Here is a 19,933-nt window from a genome sequence, read left to right as displayed (position 1 = left end):
GGCTCAAATGCAATCCATCCTTTTCTGTCAGATCAGCTTTCGGCCAGGCCAGAAAGCACAAAGTGCCTTTGTGGAGCCAGCCCAGCTCCCTCCCATCCTCCCATCACCAGAGTAGGAACCTGTTCAGCAATCCTTGCTGCTGTTGCTACATGTTGAGACCTGACCCCAGCTGTATGCCCTTCCCACAGCCCCAGAGAAGGAGGCCTCGCTCAAGAGTTCTCTGCTGCACTCTTGGAAGGCACAACAGCCGGACTGGCAGGGAAGCTTTGCTGGGAGTGGGGAAGGGCTTGCAGGCCAGATGTGGGGGGCTTTGCCCTAAACAACCCTGCTGTATGCTGCTTCAGCCGCCCCTGTGCTCATGGTAATGTCACCTGTTATTTGGACCTGGCCTAAGGTGCAGAAGACATCAATAGGTGCCTGCTCCTGAACCTGCTTGCAAGGCAGGGCTCGGCTCATCAACAGAAGAGAGAGCCTCTGAGCATGTATGAAATGACCCTGTAACCCCCCCACCTCAATACACACATGCATGCTTCTCAGGCCTCAGTTTGTCATTGTGAAGGCTTCCCTGTTGTCTCTGCCTACCCCGCCAGCAAAGATCTCCCTGCCTCTGTCTTTCATTTTGACATCTGCACTGGAGCTCCTTGAAATCCTTATTCTTACTGATCACTTGCAATAAATCATTTAAAATTCTTATCCCAGCAGCATTAAGGTTGCAAGGTATTCACTAGGGCTGAGCTGAAATTCCTCAGAAGACATTTTTCTTCTGACTGAGTGCCCAATATCTATTTTCCCCCTCACACCCTTCGGGGGAAAAAAGGAAGCCACTTTTCAGAACGTTCACATATTTTCCACCATCCCTGCGCCCTGGAACAAGGTTTGATCTGGGGCACATTAAACTAAAAAGTCCCGAATGCTGCAACTTTCACTGCCATTTCTCTCTGAAGAAATTCAGGGAAATGGTAACTCCTCTGAGTAAGAGGAAACATGATAGATGTGTTGAAATTATGGATGGCATAGAGAAAGTGGTCAGAGATTCCCTCCCCCTCCATCTCATAACATGAGAACTTCAGGACAGAAAAAATAAAGGATTTCTTCATGCAGGGCAAAGTTAAACTATGGAATCCTCTCCCACAGCAGGCAGTGATGGCTACCAATCTAGGCGGCTTTAAAAGGTAAAAGGTAAAGGGACCCCTGACCATTAGGTCTGGGGTTGTGACGCTCATCTCGCTTTATTGGCCGAGGGAGCCGGCGTACAGCTTCTGGGTCATGTGGCCAGCATGACTAAGCCGCTTCTGGTGAACCAGAGCAGCGCACGGAAACACAGTTTACCTTCCCGCCAGAGCGGTACCTATTTATCTACTTGCACTTTGACGTGCTTTCAAACTGCTAGGTTGGCAGGAGCAGGGACCGAGCAACGGGAGCTCACCCCATCGCGGGGATTCGAACCGTCGATCTTCTGATTGGCAAGTCCTAGGCTCTGTGGTTTAACCCACAGCACCAACTGGGTCCCTGGCTTTAAAAGAGGAGTAGATAAATTCATGGAGGATAAAGCTACCAGTGGCTACTAGCCAGGATGGGTAGTTTGTATATCCTCTGCTAAGAGGCATCATGTCTCTGAATACCAGTTGCTGGAAAACACAGGAGAAGAAAGCGCTGCTGCACTCAAGTCCTGCTTGTGGGCTTCCCATAATAGGCATCTGGTTGGCCACTGTGAGAACAGGACGTTGGACTGGATGGGCCGCTGCCTTGATCCCACAGCTGGCCTCTTATGTTTTCCCAGTTCCTCTGACCACAAACAGGGTGGAGAACTTTGCAAGGCCATTTACACAGAGCACCAGCATTCGCCTCTTGCTTCTGCCATGACTTAAGGAGGTGCTCCTGGTCTGATCATCAGGTAGATGCCGAAAGGGAGAATGGCAACATCTCCTTCTCCCCCTCTGTCGCTGGAGCTAAGCACCCCCTGCTCAGCTATGGAAGAATTGAAGTTAGCAGAAAGAGAAAGCTCCTGAGCATGTGGAGAGGGCTTCCCCTGACAAATCGCAACCAGCCCTACACATTGAGGAGTGCTACGTGCAGTCAAACTACAGCCCCAGTTCCTCTGGAAACTACCGCCTGCCCCAGGGAAGTCAGGGTGGAGGCAGCCTCAGCTGGAGCAGCAGCAAGACTGGGAGAGGCTTCCTGGTTTGGCCTGTGGGAGGGAGAGGGGAGGGGAGGAGGAGAAGCAGAGAGCCCTCGTGGCTCCACCTTGTTTAGTCCCGAGCCAGAAGGGCACCTGAGAGGAGTGGCTGTACTCTGCTGCAGCAGTCCACCTCCTCTCCACCGTCCCAGCGGCTGGCACTGCCTGTGGAGTGTGGACATGGCACCTCGTTCCCAGGGGCTGTCTGGCCCCAGCTGGGTGGGCTTCCTGCTGCTAGGTAAGGACTACAGCCCTGCTCTTCTCTCCCTTTGCTTGTCATTCCCTGCCCTGGGCTCTGCTCTTAGGGGCAAGAGCTCCAAAGCAAGCTGGCAGGCAGGCTGGCCGGCCGGCCGGCAAGCCAGCCACTTGCTGGGCTGTGTGGACAGTGGAGAGCTCACAGGCGCTCTTGGACAAACAGGTTTGAGGTGTTTTCCAGGCACAGAGAAAGACTCCTCTCCACTGTCATTTCCTTGGCCTCCTATGGGAATGACCAGGTGGGGGTGCCCAGCAGAGGGCCCAGGGCCAGGAGGGGATGGCCAGTAGTGGTCTCATTCTGTTCAGGCCAGCTGCGCTGCTATTGCCTGCCTGTACCTGCGCAATGTGGCCTCAACTCTGCTTTTCTCCAGCTGTCAAAATCCAGCTGATTGTGGACGGTTTACCCTGGTGTGATTGAACAGGGGCTGTGGTGAAAATATTGTCCTGAGCTCCTGTTTATTCTGTGTGTATTTTTTCCTCTCCTGCCAACCTTCCCCTCCCTCTGGAGGGCTCTGCCAAAAAGAAGGAATGTTTGTGCTCTGCTCCACTGAGAGATAAAGGGAGGCCAATGCGGGAATGCGGGATCAGTTTCCTCTCCCGCAAGGGCTTGGCTTCTCTGGAGACCCTCCTTCCCTCCCTTGAGAAAACAGACCTTCACACCTTTCCCTAATGCAGCACTCTTAAGAAGAGACACTTGGCAGGTTTTGCTTTTTCACTGTTTCGCTTTCCGCGCCATTCCCCTTTTCCATGCCGGAAACCGAGGCCAGAAGGCAGCCGCGTTTTATGCAAGACCAGCCTGGCAATGCCTGTGTCCTAGCATGCCCAAGCCCAGCGCTCTACCCATTGCATCACATGGCCACAGAGTTCATTCGCTGTGGACACGGAATCAACTCACGTGTTTTGTAAGCCGGATGTAGGAATCAAACATCTCTATCATAAGGAGTTACTTTACCATGAATCACTTAGAGGAGAAGCAGAGCCAAGGTCCTGGCAGAAGTTTCTTCCTTCTTCTGCAGAGGCAGCTCTTGGCTTTTCCTCCAACCTGACGAGGGTGGTGGTGGTAGCCTAGGGATTTATGGATCAGGAGGTCCAGCTGCTGCCCAAGGGCAGAGAGACCACTTTGGGGACCTTGCCACCTTCCACCCATGAGTACTGGCTTTGCCCAACTTCTAAAAGAGAGCTGCTTTATTTATCTTACTGTTTTATTTTGTGCATCGATACCCTGCCTTTGTTGCATCATGGTCAATGGGAAGGGAGTGGTAATTCCCATGTGTCCTTTCACCTGTGCCCTAAGCAGATACAGAGTGCCTTAGCATCCAAACAGAGGCTGCAACCTTTGGCATCTGGGTAAGGGCAGAGACCCATTCCCTGAAGACTGAAATTAAGGAGCTTCTCAGGGTGAGCAGGAGAAAGAGATGGGCAGCTAGCAGCCCAGGGACTAACACAAGCCAGCATTGGGAGATTTTAGGCATGGGAATCCTTTACTCTAGAGCAGCCAGTCTCCAAAGCGACTGCTCAGTTTTATTTACTTAATTTATGAATTGCTTTTCCTATAACATCCCCATGTGACTTAACAATAAAAATAACAACCATGAAAACATAGATACAATCTCAACCTAGTACACATAAAAATGGGGGTGGAAATCTCCATTTAAAAGGCTTTTTGGAAAAGGAACTTATTCCCAAGGCACCAAAAAGTCAGTGAATATGGTGCCTGTCTGTTATGTACAGGAGGGGTTTCCAAAGAGCAGGTGCTACACTGGAAGAAGAAGCTCATTTTATTTTGGGGTAGCCTTTTCTGCCTGACAGCTGCAGGTAAGGTAAAGGTAAAGGTAAAGGTAAAGGGACCCCTGACCATTAGGTCCAGTCGTGGCTGACTCTGGGGTTGTGGTGCTCATCTCGCTTTACTGGCCGAGTGAACTGGCGTAGAGTTTCCAGGTCATGTGGCCAGCATGACTAAGCCGCTTCTGGCGAACCAGAGCAGCACACGGAAACTCCGTTTACCTTCCCGCCGAAGCGGTACCTATTTATCTACTTCGTGCTTTCGAACTGCTAGGTTGGCAGGAGCTGGGACCGAGCAACGGGAGCTCACCCCATCGTGGGGATTCGAACTGCTGACCTTCTGATCAACAAATCCTAGGCTCTATGGTTTAACCCACAGCACCACCCGCGTTCCCTGGAGAGACCAAAGTTTCTCCCCATGCTTATAGTGTGTAGCAGGAGCCCATCTTCTTCAGGAGCTGAAGCCAGTCAGGGCATTGAGTCCAGCCATCTTTCAGGGCAGTTGAGAAGCCCTCCCCTTCCAGGCTGCCCGAAGCACCCCAGGCTGCCTGAAAATCATCCAAGGAAGGTTTAGCCAGGGCATCACCAACCCTCTCTCTCGGCTCTGGGGGATTATTGGTGCTAAGCTGGAATGCTGACACTCGTGTGTGTGTGCCTGTGTGTGTGTGTGTGCCTCCCCCCTGTAGGGGCTCATTTTCTATGCTTCTTTCCCCTCCAGTGCTGTGGCCTGTGTCAGCTGTGGACATTTACACCCCTAAGTCCCTGGAAGTCCTGAACGGGACAGAAGTGCGCTTGAAATGCACCTTCCGCAGCTATTCCGCAGTCGGGTCAAAGTTGACAGTGTCCTGGTACTTCCAGCCTGAGGAACCTGGCAGCTCTGAGTTTGTAAGTTCATCTCTGCAGCCTTTTTGTGGAACATGACCTGGGCTCTTCCCCAGGGTTGTGGCCCCAGTTTGGTGCTTGGCCTCCAGAGGATCCTGAGCAGCTGGTATACCTCCCTGTGAAGTTGGGAGTTTTGCAGCCCGGTTTCTGCAATCCGCTCACCACCTGCCTATACCCATGTCCAATATGCTCTGAATAAGCACCCTGCACCCTTGCGGAGCAAAGGGGAGTGGGTGTCACCTTGTACCATGGCTATGAAGCTCCAGAGGCCAATCACGCCCAATAAAGCGGGACTTGTAAGGGGCTCTTGCTGATCAAATGTTTACAGATCCTGAAAACGGCTTGTATTATAATGTCTCTGCTCTGAATAGCTGCAGCTGACATCCATGCAACAAAAACCAGTCCCTGATGGGAAGGTGGTTCAGATTCCTCTTTGGAGATTGGCTTCATCAAGGGCAGTTCACCACTGTTGGCAGGGCTGGCCCAAGGCATTTTGCTGCCTAAGGCAGAGAGCTAAAAAGGTGTTCACCCTCCCTAGCCAGGACCCACACTTTGAAAAGTCTTGCTGTCCCACTCAGACACAAATCCTCTCCCACTCTTGGTGCTGCCTGAAGGAAGTTGCTTCACCCTGCTGCACGGCCGGGCCAGGCCTGACTAGTCAATCTCACCCATTCCCAGGGAGTATATTCATTTAGAGAACCTCCTGATCCTCCTCCAGGCCATTTTCAGTTTCAAAATCTCCTGCAGAAGTGGGAGGTGCTATCCACAGAGGACCGAGGTCACTGAAAAGTGGCTGTCATTTAATACCAGCAGTGGCAGGCATGATAGCTGGGCTTCTCCTTGCAACTTCCTAGGTTTTCTACTACAGTGGGGAGCCTTTTCCGTCGACATCAGGCCGCTTCAAAGGCAGAGTCACATGGGATGGCAACATCCACAAGAACGATGGCTCCATTATCCTTTGGGACACCAAGCCCAGTGACAACGGGACCTTCCAGTGCCACGTGAGGAACCCGCCCGATGTGGACGGTCCGACTGGCGAGATCCAGCTACGAGTGGTGACAAAAGGTTTGTGACTTCAGGGGGAGGGTGCAGGTGGGTTTCCTGGGGGGGGGGAAGGGGCTGCTCAGTAGCCAGTGCTGCTGGGGTACAGGGGCTACTATATCCCTCTTGCACACCCAACATGCCTTTCATCCCTGCACAGTGACTTTCTCAGAGATCCACATCCTAGCGTTCATCATTGGCGCTGTTTGTTTTCTGATGATTGTCATCGTCGTCGTGGTTGTCATCTGCCGCTACCGGAAGAGAAGGCATGGAGATACGGAGTCAGAGGTGGAGGAGACAGAACTGTAAGTGTGTGTGTGTGTGTGTGTGTGTGTGTGTAAGCTGACTAGAGGCAATTTGCCTGGCCTTGTGGGAACCACAACTGGTCTCTTGGCCGTCACAGAAAATGGACACCAACTGTTCATTGACACAGGTAAATCACTCTCTTCAAAAAAAGATGAAGACGATAACCACACAGTCTTGAGAGACAGAGCAAGGGATGGTTTGGGGCTGGGATCAGTAGGTAATGGCTGCAACAAGGAACCAGGAGCGCCAGAATTCACTTGCCTGGATCCCATGAAGCTTTAATGGGTCACAGGCGAGTGCCAATGGGCCGGGTTGTTGACAGGCTCTGGTGAACCAGAGAAGTTAAAATGAAAAAGGCCGAGTCTCTACACATGTGGCAGAATGACGTGGGCCTGAGGTGGGAACCATGGAAGCATTCAACTGATATTTATCACTTCTAAACAGACTGCATTTTTAAAATCCTCCTAAACATCTTAGGATCCAAACTCCTGAAGGGGGATTGGTCTGCCTGTGTCTTGAGGTCTTCAGCCAAAACCTTTACTCAGGTGTCTCCTTTATCTGGTATTCACCAATGAAAGTGGTGGCTTCCCAGCTGGGGAACATACTCCCAAGATAGGTTCGCCTAGTGCCAACAGTGAACTCTTTTCAGCCCCAGGCAAAAGTGTTTGATCTAAATTAGTTTTATGAACTGTGTTTATTGCTTTGTGGTTGAAATTGATTGCATACCACCCAAGTCCCAAAAGGACGAAAAGCTGTATAAATATGTTTTGTAACAGATAAATAAAACCTCCTTTCCAGTGGAAGTTTAGCCCACTTGGGGAGAAAAGTTCTAACAGCTGTGCTAGTTCCCCATCACAAGCAGTTTTCATTGTAGGGCCATTCAAAGTTGGGACCCACACCCTGCAGCTACAGTTTTCAGTGTGGTGCAGACCATTCTGCTATCTCGTTCTTCTGCTACGTATACAAGGTGAAGGAAATTCATTGCAAAACATTTTGATGGCTTTTTGTCGAAGTGGAGGAAAAGTCGGGCCAGAAACTGAACTGCGTTGCTCCACAACTGCCTGCAAGTGGGGCACATTTGCTGTGTTACTAGCACAGACTTGTGACCTACACAGTGAGCGCTCCACCAAGTGGATCAGGACAGTGACTTTGGCAGGACCCAGGACAGCTGAGCTTCACTAGCTTCTAGGCTGGGGTTGGACCTCCTGCTGCTCCTCACTGCCTCCCAAATCCAGGAGGGTCTCCTGCCTTTCATTTTACACAACAGCCTCTTTTTTCCTCCCTGACCCCGAGGCCAGAGAACTTGGCTGGCTTCCTAACTACTGCCTTTGTTGCATTTGATAACAGGCCAGAGAAGGAGAATTTGAAAGAGACAGAGAAGCACCTGCTGGAAGAGGGAGCCTAATGTGCCCGGTAGGTACCTTTGGCCTTGCCCCTTTCTCCAGAAGGCATTTCTGTCACCAGGTGGGTGGTAGAGTCCAAGGTGGGTCAGCGGAAGCCCAGTGGAAGGCGTCTCCGTCTAGCCATTCCAAATGTTTGGGGAAAGGGCCACAGCTCAATAGCAGAGCACCTGTTTTGCAAGCAGAAGGTCCCAGTTCAATCCCTAGCACTATTTCCTGGTGGGACTCGAAAAAGACCCCTTGTCTGAACCCCTGGAGAGCTGCAACTAGCCAGTGCAAGCCGTATTGACCTAGATGGACCCAGTGCTCTGACTCTCTATAAGGCAGCTTCCTGTGTTCCCCTATCCCTGCAAGAAAGAGCACTTATAGGAGCTTTTAAATAAGATCTAGTGCTTGAGTTTGGCTTTTTCCTTTTTCCTCCACTCCCCTTTTCCTTTAGTGTTGTGTCATTTTTATTCTAAACCTGAGGGTAGGGACTATCTTATTATTGAGCATTGTAAACAACTCTGGTAGCATTTTTTTTTTGGCTGAACAGCAAGATCCAAATACTTTAAATGAATAAAATAAAATTGGAGGGAGCTGAGAACGTTGTCACATACCTTGCGGATAGAGGAATTGAAACCTTTTTATGCAACTTGTTGCCACACCCCTGCAGTGTTGCCCTTGCTGGCCTAGGTTGAACCCATCACCCTTTCCAGCATTGCCCTCAGGCTCAGGGACAAAGCCTAAGAGTAACCTGTCTACCTGTCTGTCCTCCTCACAGGTCTACTGCCCACCCCCATAGGAGCTGGAGGCTGGTTCTTCAGAGTTCTGGATCAGAGGTGGCGGATGCCACAAGACAGCTGTCCCTGATTCCCTTTGCCTTAGAGAAGTGCATCATCGCTGTTATCTTCAAAGGCCCTCTGAGGCTGCAGCTCTTGGTGGAAAGACCTTAAGGCTTCGCCTATAGCAGAGTTTGGCAGTTCCTAGTGATGCTATAGTGTGTGTTGGGGTGTCATGGTGGGGTCCCCAGCCCTGGCCTGGTGCATATCTGTGAGGAATTATTCCAGGCAAACTACTGAAAGGGGGGCCTCCATGTACAACTTTCAGAAAAGGCAAAGACTCCAACGCACAGCCTCTTTCTCAACTAGGACTATGCCACTCTTGCACAAATACAGTCCAACTTTCTAAGTTTCTGGGGAGCTCAGCCTGGCTAGACTCCTGAGGCTTAAAGGATAATAATAATAAATTATTATTTGTACCCATAGAAGCCCTCCCTACTCTTACACAGCTAAATTTGCTGTTAATGGAGAATAGAAACATAGAGTTGAAAAGAACCATCAGGGCAACTCCTTGCAATGAAGGAATCTTTTTGACCAAGGTGGAGCTCAAACCCACAACCCTGAGAGTCTCCTGCTCTGCCAGCTGAGGTGTTGCTCAGAGTCACAGCCCACAGTGCTCCAATCATCCTATAACCAGCAGTTCAGTATCCACAGGAGCTCCAATATCTGTAGGGTTGGTCAACATTTTGAGCCCAGGAAGAAAGAAGCTGATGATGGGTGGAGCGTCTGGGTTTCTGTTTCTTCACAGTGAGCCATCACCATTCCTTTCCCTGCGCACACTGCTCCCCATGCGCAAGCCAGGATTCTCTTCCTCCTCCTCAGGGACGCGGACTTATAAAAAATATTGGGGGGGCCCGGGAAAGCTCATGAATAATAAATAAGCTCATGAATATGCAAATAAAGTGGCGCCGCCTCCTCGTGAGCGAATAGGGGAGAGCGTGCTGCGCCTATTAATCAGCTCCGAAGGAAATTGGGTGGAGCTTTTGCTCGGGAGGGAGGGCAGGAGGCATGCAGCCCGACCCTGTGCATTTTGGGCTGGAGGAGGGGCAGCGATGGCGCTCTGCTGGAGGGGCGCCGGAGATTATTGGGGGGGCGGAGCCCCCCCAAACGAATTTTTGAGGGGGCTCGGGCCCCCTCAAGCCCCATGGAGTCGGCGCCTATGCTCCTCCTCCTCCTCCTCCTGGATTTCTTCAGCCGCTGTGGTATCTGGAGATGCAAACGGACTTGTCCAAATGCTGCGACAAACCCCTCGTCCCGCAGAACTTGCACCCAGGGCCATTTGCAATTCAACAGCTTTCAGGACTGGAGGCTTTCCAGGAAGCCTCAGCCAGCCTTTCTCTGCGCTGTATATTTATTGCTCAGAAACTGCCTTTCAGCCCTCCAAACCAGGCCAGTTCAGCCTCTGCCTGCCCCACTATTTGGGGAGGGGGCGAGGTCACCTCTGTAGAGCCCCTTCCTCCTCTGCTAGAGGACATGCCCTTCCCCCGCCAGCCTGCCTTGCAGGGGAGCAGGGGGTCATCCTGGGCGCCCGAGTCAACTGCCAAGCGGGCCCGGTCTGCTTCTGGATATGGAAAGTGGTCGGGGGAGGGGGCACCTTGGTTTGTCCTTTGCCCTGAAGTTTAGTTGTCCGTAAGAGTCTGGTTACGCAATTGTATGTAAATAAGTTGTATTTCACAATAAAAACCGTAGACCTTTGGAAGTCAAGCGAACTTTCAGCCTGCTTTGTAAGTTTTTTCCGGGCTTCTCGTGGGGAAGCCGGCCAGCCGGGAGGCCCCTCTTCCCGCGGCAGAGGGAGGCAACGCGGGCCGGCAGCGCCCTAGAGAGAGAGGTGGCCTGGCGAGGGCGGCAATATCATTGCTCCGTATCCCGCTTGTGGAACCGGTGACGCCGCAGAGCGCTTGGATGACTCAGTCGCGACGGGCGTCTTTTCGGCGCCTCTGAGCATGTGCAGAGTGCCGGCTGCTGGGCAGGGAGTGTCTCTGGGCGGCCATTTTGAGCCTCTCCCCTCCCTTTCCGGCCTCACCTGGGCGGACAGGTGTCGTCCGAGGAAGTGGCGAGGAAAATGGGGCTCTCGCGGAAGAAGCCTGGCGGTGGGGTCCTCCTGCTTCTATGGGGTGAGTGAGGGCCGGAGGCGGGAGCGGGGCCCTTCCCTTCCCTAGCGCTGTGCTGGATCTCGGGCTTGGCTCTGGTCCTGAGGCCGGCCCGACCGAGAACAGCCGCCCGGGCCTGGGGCCAAACCGGGAGAAGCGCAGCCAGGTCTCCTCCGGAGCAAGTCGACTCGGGGTCCAGCTGGCTGCCTGCCTGTCGGCGGGCCGGGGTCAAGGGAGACATTGGGGCGCGGCGAGGGCTCCCTTCGTGGTTTCCAGCCGGGAGCGAATCGGGGCCAGAAGCCTCGTGCCCCTTTGCCTGCTGCCCGGGGAAGAGGTGCACGGCCAGCCCGGCTAAGGGAATTTTCTACCGGGAGACGCGACTCCGCCAAGTGGCGGAGCGAGGCGACGGGGCTCTCTCCTCCCGGCTCCTGTAGGGATGGTGGACCACGAGACTGAGCTACCTTGCGGGGTTGTTGTCAAGAGAGCAGCTGGCCCAGGCCCTCGAAGGGCGCTGAACAGGGGGGAAAGCCAAACAAATGCCCAGAAGTCGTTGTCGTAGGCTGAAAGTATCACTGATGGGTTGTATTGAGTGCTTTTCTTGCTCCGAGTAGACCCATTGAAACGAGTGACCCATTGAATAAAATTAGATCTGCAGCGTTGGATACAGTGAAAAATAAAAATGCGTCCCAACAAGAAAGAAAATGGGAGGTGGAGTCTATAAAGCACTGAGACTCGCACTTCTAATGGAACCCACCCCAATCCTCCCCACCCCAGACTAAATGTTTAGGTCCCTGCCTCTGGGGCTGGTGTTAGACATTGTGCTGCCATAGGCAAAGAATAACCTCCGCTTCCAGAGCACAGCAGCCTGTATTGGGGGGGGGGAGATCATGGGGGGCACAACACCATCCTTCCAAGACATTGCTACTGCTCCCCCTTGTCATCTGCTCAAGGCAGTTTCTTCCTTTTGTCTAATGATGGGGCCCCTTCTCGCCACCTGCTGGTAGTTGCTATGTCTGGAGGCTGCAGAGCACCAGAAGGTGCTGTTTTTCAGAGTCCGTTGTGGCTGGTTCTGTTGAGTTCCTGATCTCTGCCTGGCCAAGGGAAAAAACGGTGGGCGGTTCCTTTGCTGAGCTAAGCACTTCCTGCAAAGTGGGTCTGGTGGAAGAGGGAGCAGCAGGAACTCTTCCTGCCAACACCTCTGCACTCCTGCTCAGGTGACTAACCCACCTCTTGGGGTTATATTTTGCAGCAGCCCTTGCCAGAGTCCAATCCCTGGAGATCCAGGCTGACTCAGACGTCCAGGCCTTTGTGGGTGAGGCCGTGATCTTGAAGTGCTGGTTCAAGTCTTCCTTCCCAGTCACAGAGAAGCTCACCATCGATTGGACATACCGACCTCTTGCAGGGGGCAGTTTGGAGCCGGTGAGTGGTGCTTTCACTGTCTGCCCGCTGGCTCTTGGCAGAGTGGCACATGTGCCTGCCACTTCTGCTGTGGTGGGTGCCACTGGTGCACAAGGTGTATATGGTGGCAGGTATGCAGCAGAGCCTTTGTCTTGCAGCTCTGGGGGTGCCAATCGAATGGCTCTCAGTATCCCTGAGATCATCATCCTTCCTGCAGAAGCATGAGCCTGCCTTGCTGGAATGTTGCTGTGCATCTCTGCAGTGAGATTGGCTCATGAAAGGCCTTGAGCCATTGGCTCTTGGCTGTCATGGGACATGATGCTCACCATCTCTATATATTTTTTTTTAAAAATAATTTTGTATTTGATTTTACAAGTGCGGAATTATAACAATACAAAATACATATCCATATTTAGAGACTTCTCCGAATCTCTGGACTTCCCATCTCCCCCTCCATGGGTCCAGTTGTCAACCTTTTCGACTGCATGTTGTTCCATAATTGAAGGAACCAGGCAGTTACAGGGAACCAGGCAGTGGGCCTTCTCTGTAGTGGCACCCGCCCTGTGGAACGCCCTCCCACCAGATGTCAAAGAGAAGAACAACTACCAGACTTTTAGAAGACATCTGAAGGCAGCCTTCTTTAGGGAAGCTTTTAATGTTTAACGGACTACTGTATTTTAATATTTTGTTGGAATCCGCCCAGATGGACTGGGTATAAATAATAAATTTATTATTATTATTATTATTATTATTATTATTATTATTATTATTATTATTTTATTATATTTTATATCACTCTATATTTTCCATAGTATCTGCTACATTATAAGTGTTATTGCAATGCTGCTAATGTTTTCATCTGCTTACAGTGGTCTCCCCGATAAATTATAATTTTTTCCCATTCTTTATTAAAGTTTTGGTTCCTGAGTTTTCCGGTCAGTTTTGCCATTTCGGCACAGCCCAACATCTTAGCTTGCCATTCTTCTCTGGTAGGGACTTTTTCTTTTTTCTATCTCTGGGCTAGTAGCATCCGTGCGGCTGTCAGTGCTCACCATCTCTTAACTCCTCTAGATCTTCCACTACCAGTCAGATGCCTATCCAGCTAAGAAGGGCACCTTCCGTGACCGGGTATCCTGGGTTGGAAATGTGGCTAAGCGGGATGCTTCCATTAGGATCATCAACCCAACGATGGATGACAATGGGACGTTCACCTGCGCTGTGAAAAATCCCCCGGATGTGCAGCATAACATCCCCCAGACTATGCTGACTGTCACTCAGAGAGGTAAAGCAATGTTTCTAGTCCCTGTGGCCATGGTGGTTCTGCCTCCCCGCCTCTCCCAAGCCTTTCCTGTCAAGAGCATTAAAACCTTGTTGCTGTTTCCTGAAAATCCCAGCCTCTTAGTGTTATCTCCCCCCTGCCATCCTCCACCAGTTGCATTTTCTAGCATGCAGTATTTCAGGAGAATGGTAAGGCCCTCATTTTACCCTGGGGGCTGCTGGGTTGAGCGTCAGATCTGCTCACTTCCTGCCTTAGTCCCCAGAGGCTGGTGAGTACAAAGTGAAAAGAGAAGGGGTGGGGCTCACTCACTGTATCTGTGTGAGCCTGCAAGTAGGACCTGTTTTTTTGCCATGGAGAGAGGCAAGTTCTTTGGGATGTCTCTTCCCTTTCCCCCTTTTGGAGATTTCAAAGCCTGCTAGGCCTACAGAACCAAAAGTTTATTTTGAGTCGTTCTTATTTTAATGTAGAACCATGGCTAAGGACATAGACTGCCACCTCAGTTTTATTTGGACTGATGTCAAGTGCCCATTGCTGAAGAAGAATGGCCTGATGTGACTGAGAAACAAATAACTCAAGACAAAAGCAACATACCTAAAAGAAAGAACTTTAATGACGCATAGAAGTTCAGAGTCTGTGTTTCTCTGATTCTTTCTCAGTTCTACAATTGGTATTTGCAATTACCGTATTTTTTGCACCATAACACTCACTTTTTTCCTCCTAGAAAGTAAGGGGAAATGTCTGTGCATGTTATGGAGGAAATGCCTACGGGTGGCATGCCTACAGATTTTCCTCCTCTAAAAACTACGTGCGTGTTATGGTTGGGTGTGTGTTATAGAGCGAAAAATACGGTAGTTCATGCTAATTACAGTGGACCCTTGGGTTACGTTACCTTCAGGTAACATAACTTTTGGGTTGCGAACGTGGCAAACCTGGAAGTTTCGCTGCGTGCACATGCGCAGAAGTGCTCTGTGCGCCTTGCGTGTGCGCAGAAGCAGCGTCTCTGCTTATGAAATTTTCGGGATGCGCACAGACCCCTGGAATGAATTAAATTCATATCCAGAGGGTCCACTGTATAAAACATTCATAAGTTTATTCAGTTTATATTGTATTCCTGCTTTAATTTTCATCATAAGCAATTTGCTTTATTTTCTGTAAGTTACTTTCTTTTGCTTAAATTCCTTAATACTATTAAGCTTTAATAAGCTGATGGATTTGTTCCAGTCACACAAAACTGAGTCTGCTGCGGATATCCCTAGTTAATCTTTCATGTTTCACCATGTTTCTGCTGAAAAATTCAAACCCTGATGGGAAGACTCAGTTAGCATTTGTGCATTTGCCAGGGATTAGCATGGTATGTGCTTACCTCCCATCTTCTGTTCTGGGGACTGGTTGTGATGCCTCCTTAATCCAGCATTTTGCCTTCTTTTCTCACGTGGGTTGGAAACTCAGTTGTGGTTTGATCTTGGGTGTTCCCCTTGGAGCCTCTGTTCCCCAGAGGCCCAGCCTGCCCTTCTGGTGTGCCTGTGGCCTGATTCCTGCCTCTTTCTCCAGGGGCCTCCTTCCAGCTGACGTCAGCTGGGCTTCTCTCCATCCTGGTCTTCCTACCCTCAGCCATTGTGGTGGCCTTGCTCCTGGTTCGAATGGGCAAGAAGCTCGGGGTGCTGAAAAGCAAGAAGAAGTGCAGCTACAAGAAGTCCTCCATCGAAGTCTCTGAAGAGTGAGCACTTTGTGTTCTGTGCTTAACCAGGGAGAAGCAGAGAGAAGTAGCGTTTGGGATGGGGAGGGCTGCCCTGAGGGTTCTTGTTGGGCTCCCAGGGCTTGTACTCAAGGTCACTTAATGGAGATTAATGACACCACCCCATACAACCCTCACCATGCCCATGATCTCAGACCAAGGGGAATATAATGAGCAGAATATGTGGTTATTGTGGAGCAGCTGATTCAGACTGTGAACCCTCCACAGGGCATCAGCAGGTGTTTTGATGATTGACACTCCACTGCACCTGGTGCCTCAAAGGCATGTCCCACCTACTGCCAGCTCCTGCATAAATATTGGGAGCTTGGTGGTCTGCGGCTGTTGCTCCACCTGAGGAGCAGGTAGTGGTGGACTCACCTTCATTGGAGGTTTTTAAACAAAGGTTGGGTGGTCTCCTGTCAGGGATTATTTAACTGTGATTCCTGCATTGCAGAGGGTTGAACTAGATGGCTTTGGAGGTCCCTTCCAACTCCACAATTCTGTGAACAGCAACCCCATGGAAGCTTTGTGGCAGATGCAGGGGGTAGGGCAGGGCGAGTCTGGTCAAGCCTCACCAGTGAGGAGCTGCTTGTCAGGATAACTGGGTTTCTTTTGGAGGGGATGGGCAGAGGTAGAGCAAGCTGACTGGCACAGGTGTGCAGCTGGCTACCCTGGGGGTTTTGAGGGGGCGGGTGCCAGGCAGGCAAAGGAGACACATGCTGGACTCACCTCTGTGCTCTTCCTGTAGACCTGAGCGACCTAAGTGCAAGGAGAGGCTGGCCGCCTGGTGTCTGCGATGTCTGGTAAGCAAAAGTGTCATCCTTACTCACAGCCAGTTTGACGCTGGCAAGATAGCAGGGAGGGCAAAGCATCTTGGGCCTGCCATCAAATTCCCATTCATGCCTGACCCAATCCAGAGGCCAAGATTGAAGTCTTCTACCTTTGCCGCTGTAGGTGTCAGAAGGGTGGAGCCGTTTGTGAACAGGGCTGGCCTGGGGGAGTGGGTTGGGGGGCATAGGAACAAACCCACTCGCAGATACCACCCATTGTTTCCATTTGCCCTTCAGTCATGAGTGGTAGGGTGGAGGCATGCTAGTCATCTGGCCCTGGAGAACCTCCCTCTTTCCCTCCTGCCATTGCTAGCAGGTGTACCATTTTGGGCAGGGGCTGCAAGGGGGATAGGAGAGCTATGTGAGCACCATTTCCTGTTGCAGCTGGCGTCCAGGGTGGGGGTATACTACAGCTTCATCTGAAGTACTCTCCCACCCTTTCATAGGGCTGGTCATTAGGCTTGAGTGAAGCAGCTGGCTGAGGCAAATGATTTAGGGCAGGGCTTCCCAAACTTGGTTCTCCAGCTGTTTTTGGACTACATTTTCTATCATCCCTGACCACTGGGATGATGGGAGTTGTAGTCCAAAAACAGCTGAAGACCCAGGTTTGGGAAACCCTGGTTTAGGGTCTTGTGAAAGGGCAACAAATGGCCAGCGATTTAATCCATTATTGTATTTTTAGTCCCAGAGAGAGAGGCACTTTCAGGTTTTTCTCATTCAGGTGCCAAAATGACTTGCTCTATGTACCTTGACCTGGGGGAGGAGACATTTACTGTTCCATCACAGGTAGCAAAATGTCTTTTTTGGCCAGCCCTGTTTGCCAATGAAGCAAAGACCAAACATGGGATGGATGGGAGAGTTGGCTGTCCCTTTTGTTTCTGAACATGAATGTTTGTGTCGTTGACACGTGGAGGTTTTACTATGTGATAATGTTGTGAAGTCCACAACTGCACCTGCAGGCTGCAGGCTCTTGGGCCTGAGCTGCTGAGGATTTTAGCGTCTCTGTGCTGGTGTTCGGCCAGAGTATGCAAGGAGGTTGAAATAAGACTGAGTTGAAGGATCCCGTTGGTTACACAAGGAAGTGTCATTGCAAGTGTGTGCCCTGGTCTAAGAGTTTGGCACAGTTGTCCATGAATCTAGCATTGTGTCTCAGTCCATTTCCCACGGTGGTCTCATATGGAGGTTTCTGAAGAAGACCAGGGTGTACACTCTGGCATGCTGGGCCTGTGTGTGTGTGTGTGTGTGTGTGTGTGTGTGAGAGAGAGAGAGAGAGAGAGAGAGAGAGAGAGAGAGAGAGAGAAGAGAGGGGCGGAATCTAACTGAGCTTCCTTGCAGACATTTCCAGATCTGGGTTCAGTGAGTTGCTTAGCACAAAATCCTCCAACTCATTTCTCCAGCAGTAAATTTCTGCTAGGTGAGGCATTTTTGGGGGGGGGGTCCTTGTTGGCTCTGTTGCTTGACCTTTTCTTCTTGCATTCTGTTCAGGATTCAGATGATGAGGATCCTTACTGACTTGAGGACAAAGGTATTTTTTCTGAATGTCATCTGAAGGCCAGCAGGATACATCCCAGTGATTCTTCAATGAATGGAACTTTGGCGCTGGACTTCATGGTGTCAGGAGGGCTCTGATGGTGTGTGTGGGATCAGGTTCTACCTCAAGTTGCGGATCATCAAGATGTTACAGCTTCTCATTGGTTGGTGTGGCTCTTGCCCTGTTTCTCTGGATGGAGAATGCAGCCTGTGGGGAGTACAGCTGTCTGTTTGGACTGTTGGGTTCTGGGTAAGATGACCTGTGCTGATTGACACTCTTGAGCTGCTGCTTCTCCACACACTGCGTTGAACTCAGCTACCCTTTAGCACTTGACTCATGAAGGTATTACTTGGTCCTCCTCCTCCTTGCCATATTTTTCCACAAACCTCCTGTCTATTTCCAACTCCCACAGCAGCAGCAACAGTAGCAACAGCAGCAACAGCAGCAACAGCAAGAACAAAATGTTTGGAAATGGTGTGGGCACCTTGTGTCTGGTGGCCAGTTACCACTGACATGGAGAAAGGGCTGGGCTATATCTGAAGCAGGCAAATGTTAGCGCCTGCGGTGGCTTGGAGAGAGTTGGGCAGGTATTCCATGGCTCAAGGTACCAGAGAGGTTCACTGTGCTTTTCTTTCCAGGGGGAGAGAAGGGCCACTGTGTGATCTTCTCCTATGGCTGCTGCCCTTGGCTGCTGGTTCAAAGCCAAGCTGGCTGTAGGCAGTGGAACCAGAGCAGGTAATGGTGGGGGGACTGGGCTTCCTTGTAATGAAAGCCAAGTGTGGCAGCTGGTCTTGTGCCGCATGCCTGGGGCTGGTATTACGTTCCTAGGTTCAAGCAACTTGGAGCTAAAATGTAAGAAGAGCCTTCATTTGGAGATCCATGCACACCTCAGGATGTCCCCCAAGGGTATAGGCATTTGGGAGGCCCTGGGACAAGACTCTAGAGCAGTGGTTCCCAATTAGCTAAGTACCGTTGACCCCCTGGGTGGGTTACACTGCCTCACTGGGGTCTGTGGGCCACCGGTTGGGAGCCCCTACTCTAGAGGACTGTTCCGCGTTTACTTACAGAAGAATTTCCTCTTTGTCAGCCTGACTTTCCTCTCCAGAATTGCTGCTTGTGTCTGTGCAGATGCCAATATGTGCATTGTCTCCTCCTCTTTCACAGACATTTATTCCTCAGTGGGGCCTTTCTGTGGATAGGGGCTGGGGGAGGAGGATTCCCATCTCTCCTGTAGCCAATAAATATCCTTTACCAACCCTGTCTAATGGTCTTTTTTGTTCTGGCCAGGAGTGGGCGGCAGGCAAGCTGTTGAAAGAAAAGGGCTTTGCCCAAAGTGGGCAGGGCCAAAGCTAGCATGCATGCATGCATCAATCAATCAATCAATCAATCAATCAATCAATCACACAGTAATGTCTATGCTGATTGGCAGCTGCTAAATTTTCTCCCTGGTGCTGCAAGGAGTTGAACTTGAGAGTATGCCTCTCACAGAGGCAGTAGACTTCTGATTGCCATTTGCTGGGAATCAGAAGTGGGGAATGCAATTGCATTCGGCTCCTGCTGGCTTCCCATAAGAGGCATGTGGGTGTCCTCTGGGAGAGCAAGATCCTGGATAACACAGGACCCCCTTTGGCCCGATCCAGCAGGCTCTTCTTATTACCTTCTGCAAGCAAACAGAGGTTCTACCGCTGAGCTGCAGCCCATACATTAGGGTTACCAGGGTTTCCCGGGGACAGTCCCTGGATTTGCGAATAAGTCCCTGGACAAATTCTATCCCCGGAATGTCCCCGGATTTCATCTAATGTCCCTGGGAAATGCAGCAGCGGCAATCTCAGCAGCCTGGAGCAGTTGGCTCTGGCTGGCTTCAGGAGCTGCTCAGAAGTCCCCATATGATGGTGGTGCAGGGACTCTAAGATGCAGCTTCCGGGCTGCCTCCACCTTCCCTGACCCCAGCAACTAAGCTGTGAAGGGAGGCTTTGTGCTGCCTATTGGAGCAGCCTCCCAACTCCTCCTTGTGTGCAGACAGGAGCGGGACGGGGATCTGTCAGCTGTGAAGGGAGGCTTCAATGCGTGCAAGCAGGAGGGGGTAGGGATCTCTCAGTTAGGCAATGGGAAGCCTCCCCAGCTTAGGGCTCTCCGCCCCCTTCTGTTTGCACGCAAGTAGGAATGGGATTGGGGCTGCTCTGATGGGAAGGGAGGCATCGTGCTGGCCGAGCCTCGCCGCCGCCACCGCTCTCGGCCCTCCTCCGCCTTCCATGCCTGACCCACCCTGCACCACTCCCCCCACCACCACCACTGAAGAACCAAGAACTCAGGCTGCCCAGGCTCATGGAGAAAGGAGATAGAAGCCTCGGAGGAAGGGGAAACGTGGCGGTTGAGGTCAAGGCGGCAGCCATCTGCCACCGCCATC

General features: G+C 51.3%; 2 protein-coding genes across 3 annotated transcripts; both read left to right on the top strand.

Moving 5' to 3' along the window:
• Positions 1-2,244: 2,244 nt before the first annotated feature.
• On the top strand, positions 2,245-9,483 carry MPZL2 (myelin protein zero like 2). Its single transcript, XM_083480864.1, has 6 exons — positions 2,245-2,414; positions 4,932-5,098; positions 5,950-6,160; positions 6,297-6,441; positions 7,790-7,855; positions 8,606-9,483. The coding sequence occupies exons 1-5, from the start codon at positions 2,357-2,359 to the stop codon at positions 7,845-7,847; spliced, it is 639 nt and encodes a 212-aa protein (XP_083336990.1). The 5' UTR covers positions 2,245-2,356; the 3' UTR covers positions 7,848-7,855; positions 8,606-9,483.
• Positions 9,484-9,827: 344 nt separating this feature from the next.
• MPZL3 (myelin protein zero like 3) lies at positions 9,828-18,781 on the top strand. 2 transcript variants are annotated; one of them, XM_083480863.1, is made up of 6 exons: positions 9,828-10,777; positions 12,006-12,172; positions 13,223-13,433; positions 14,982-15,147; positions 15,914-15,968; positions 17,481-18,781. In XM_083480863.1, exons 1-6 carry the CDS (start codon positions 10,726-10,728, stop codon positions 17,505-17,507), a joined length of 678 nt encoding a protein of 225 aa, XP_083336989.1. In that variant the 5' UTR covers positions 9,828-10,725; the 3' UTR covers positions 17,508-18,781. The 2 variants fall into 2 exon arrangements, with proteins under 2 accessions (XP_083336989.1, XP_083336988.1); XM_083480862.1 differs by having other exon boundaries at positions 12,003-12,172.
• The last annotated feature ends 1,152 nt before the right edge of the window (positions 18,782-19,933 follow it).

Source organism: Podarcis liolepis (assembly GCF_965112155.1).
Source record: "Podarcis liolepis genome assembly, chromosome: 16".
Classification (NCBI taxonomy): domain Eukaryota; kingdom Metazoa; phylum Chordata; class Lepidosauria; order Squamata; family Lacertidae; genus Podarcis; species Podarcis liolepis.
This window is presented reverse-complemented; position numbering and strand designations above follow the sequence as displayed.

What these genes read in the sequence shown, in the direction of transcription:
- MPZL2 (XM_083480864.1), top strand. Translation starts at nt 2,357, where the DNA reads ATGGCACCTCGTTCCCAGGGGCTGTCTGGCCCCAGCTGGGTGGGCTTC. An exon ending in AACCTGGCAGCTCTGAGTTT is followed by an intron (nt 5,099 to 5,949) that starts GTAAGTTCATCT and finishes GCAACTTCCTAG; the next exon opens with GTTTTCTACTACAGTGGGGA. An exon ending in GAGGTGGAGGAGACAGAACT is followed by an intron (nt 6,442 to 7,789) that starts GTAAGTGTGTGT and finishes ATTTGATAACAG; the next exon opens with GCCAGAGAAGGAGAATTTGA.
- MPZL3 (XM_083480862.1), top strand. Translation starts at nt 10,726, where the DNA reads ATGGGGCTCTCGCGGAAGAAGCCTGGCGGTGGGGTCCTCCTGCTTCTA. An exon ending in CAGGGGGCAGTTTGGAGCCG is followed by an intron (nt 12,173 to 13,222) that starts GTGAGTGGTGCT and finishes TAACTCCTCTAG; the next exon opens with ATCTTCCACTACCAGTCAGA. An exon ending in CCTGGTGTCTGCGATGTCTG is followed by an intron (nt 15,969 to 17,480) that starts GTAAGCAAAAGT and finishes CATTCTGTTCAG; the next exon opens with GATTCAGATGATGAGGATCC.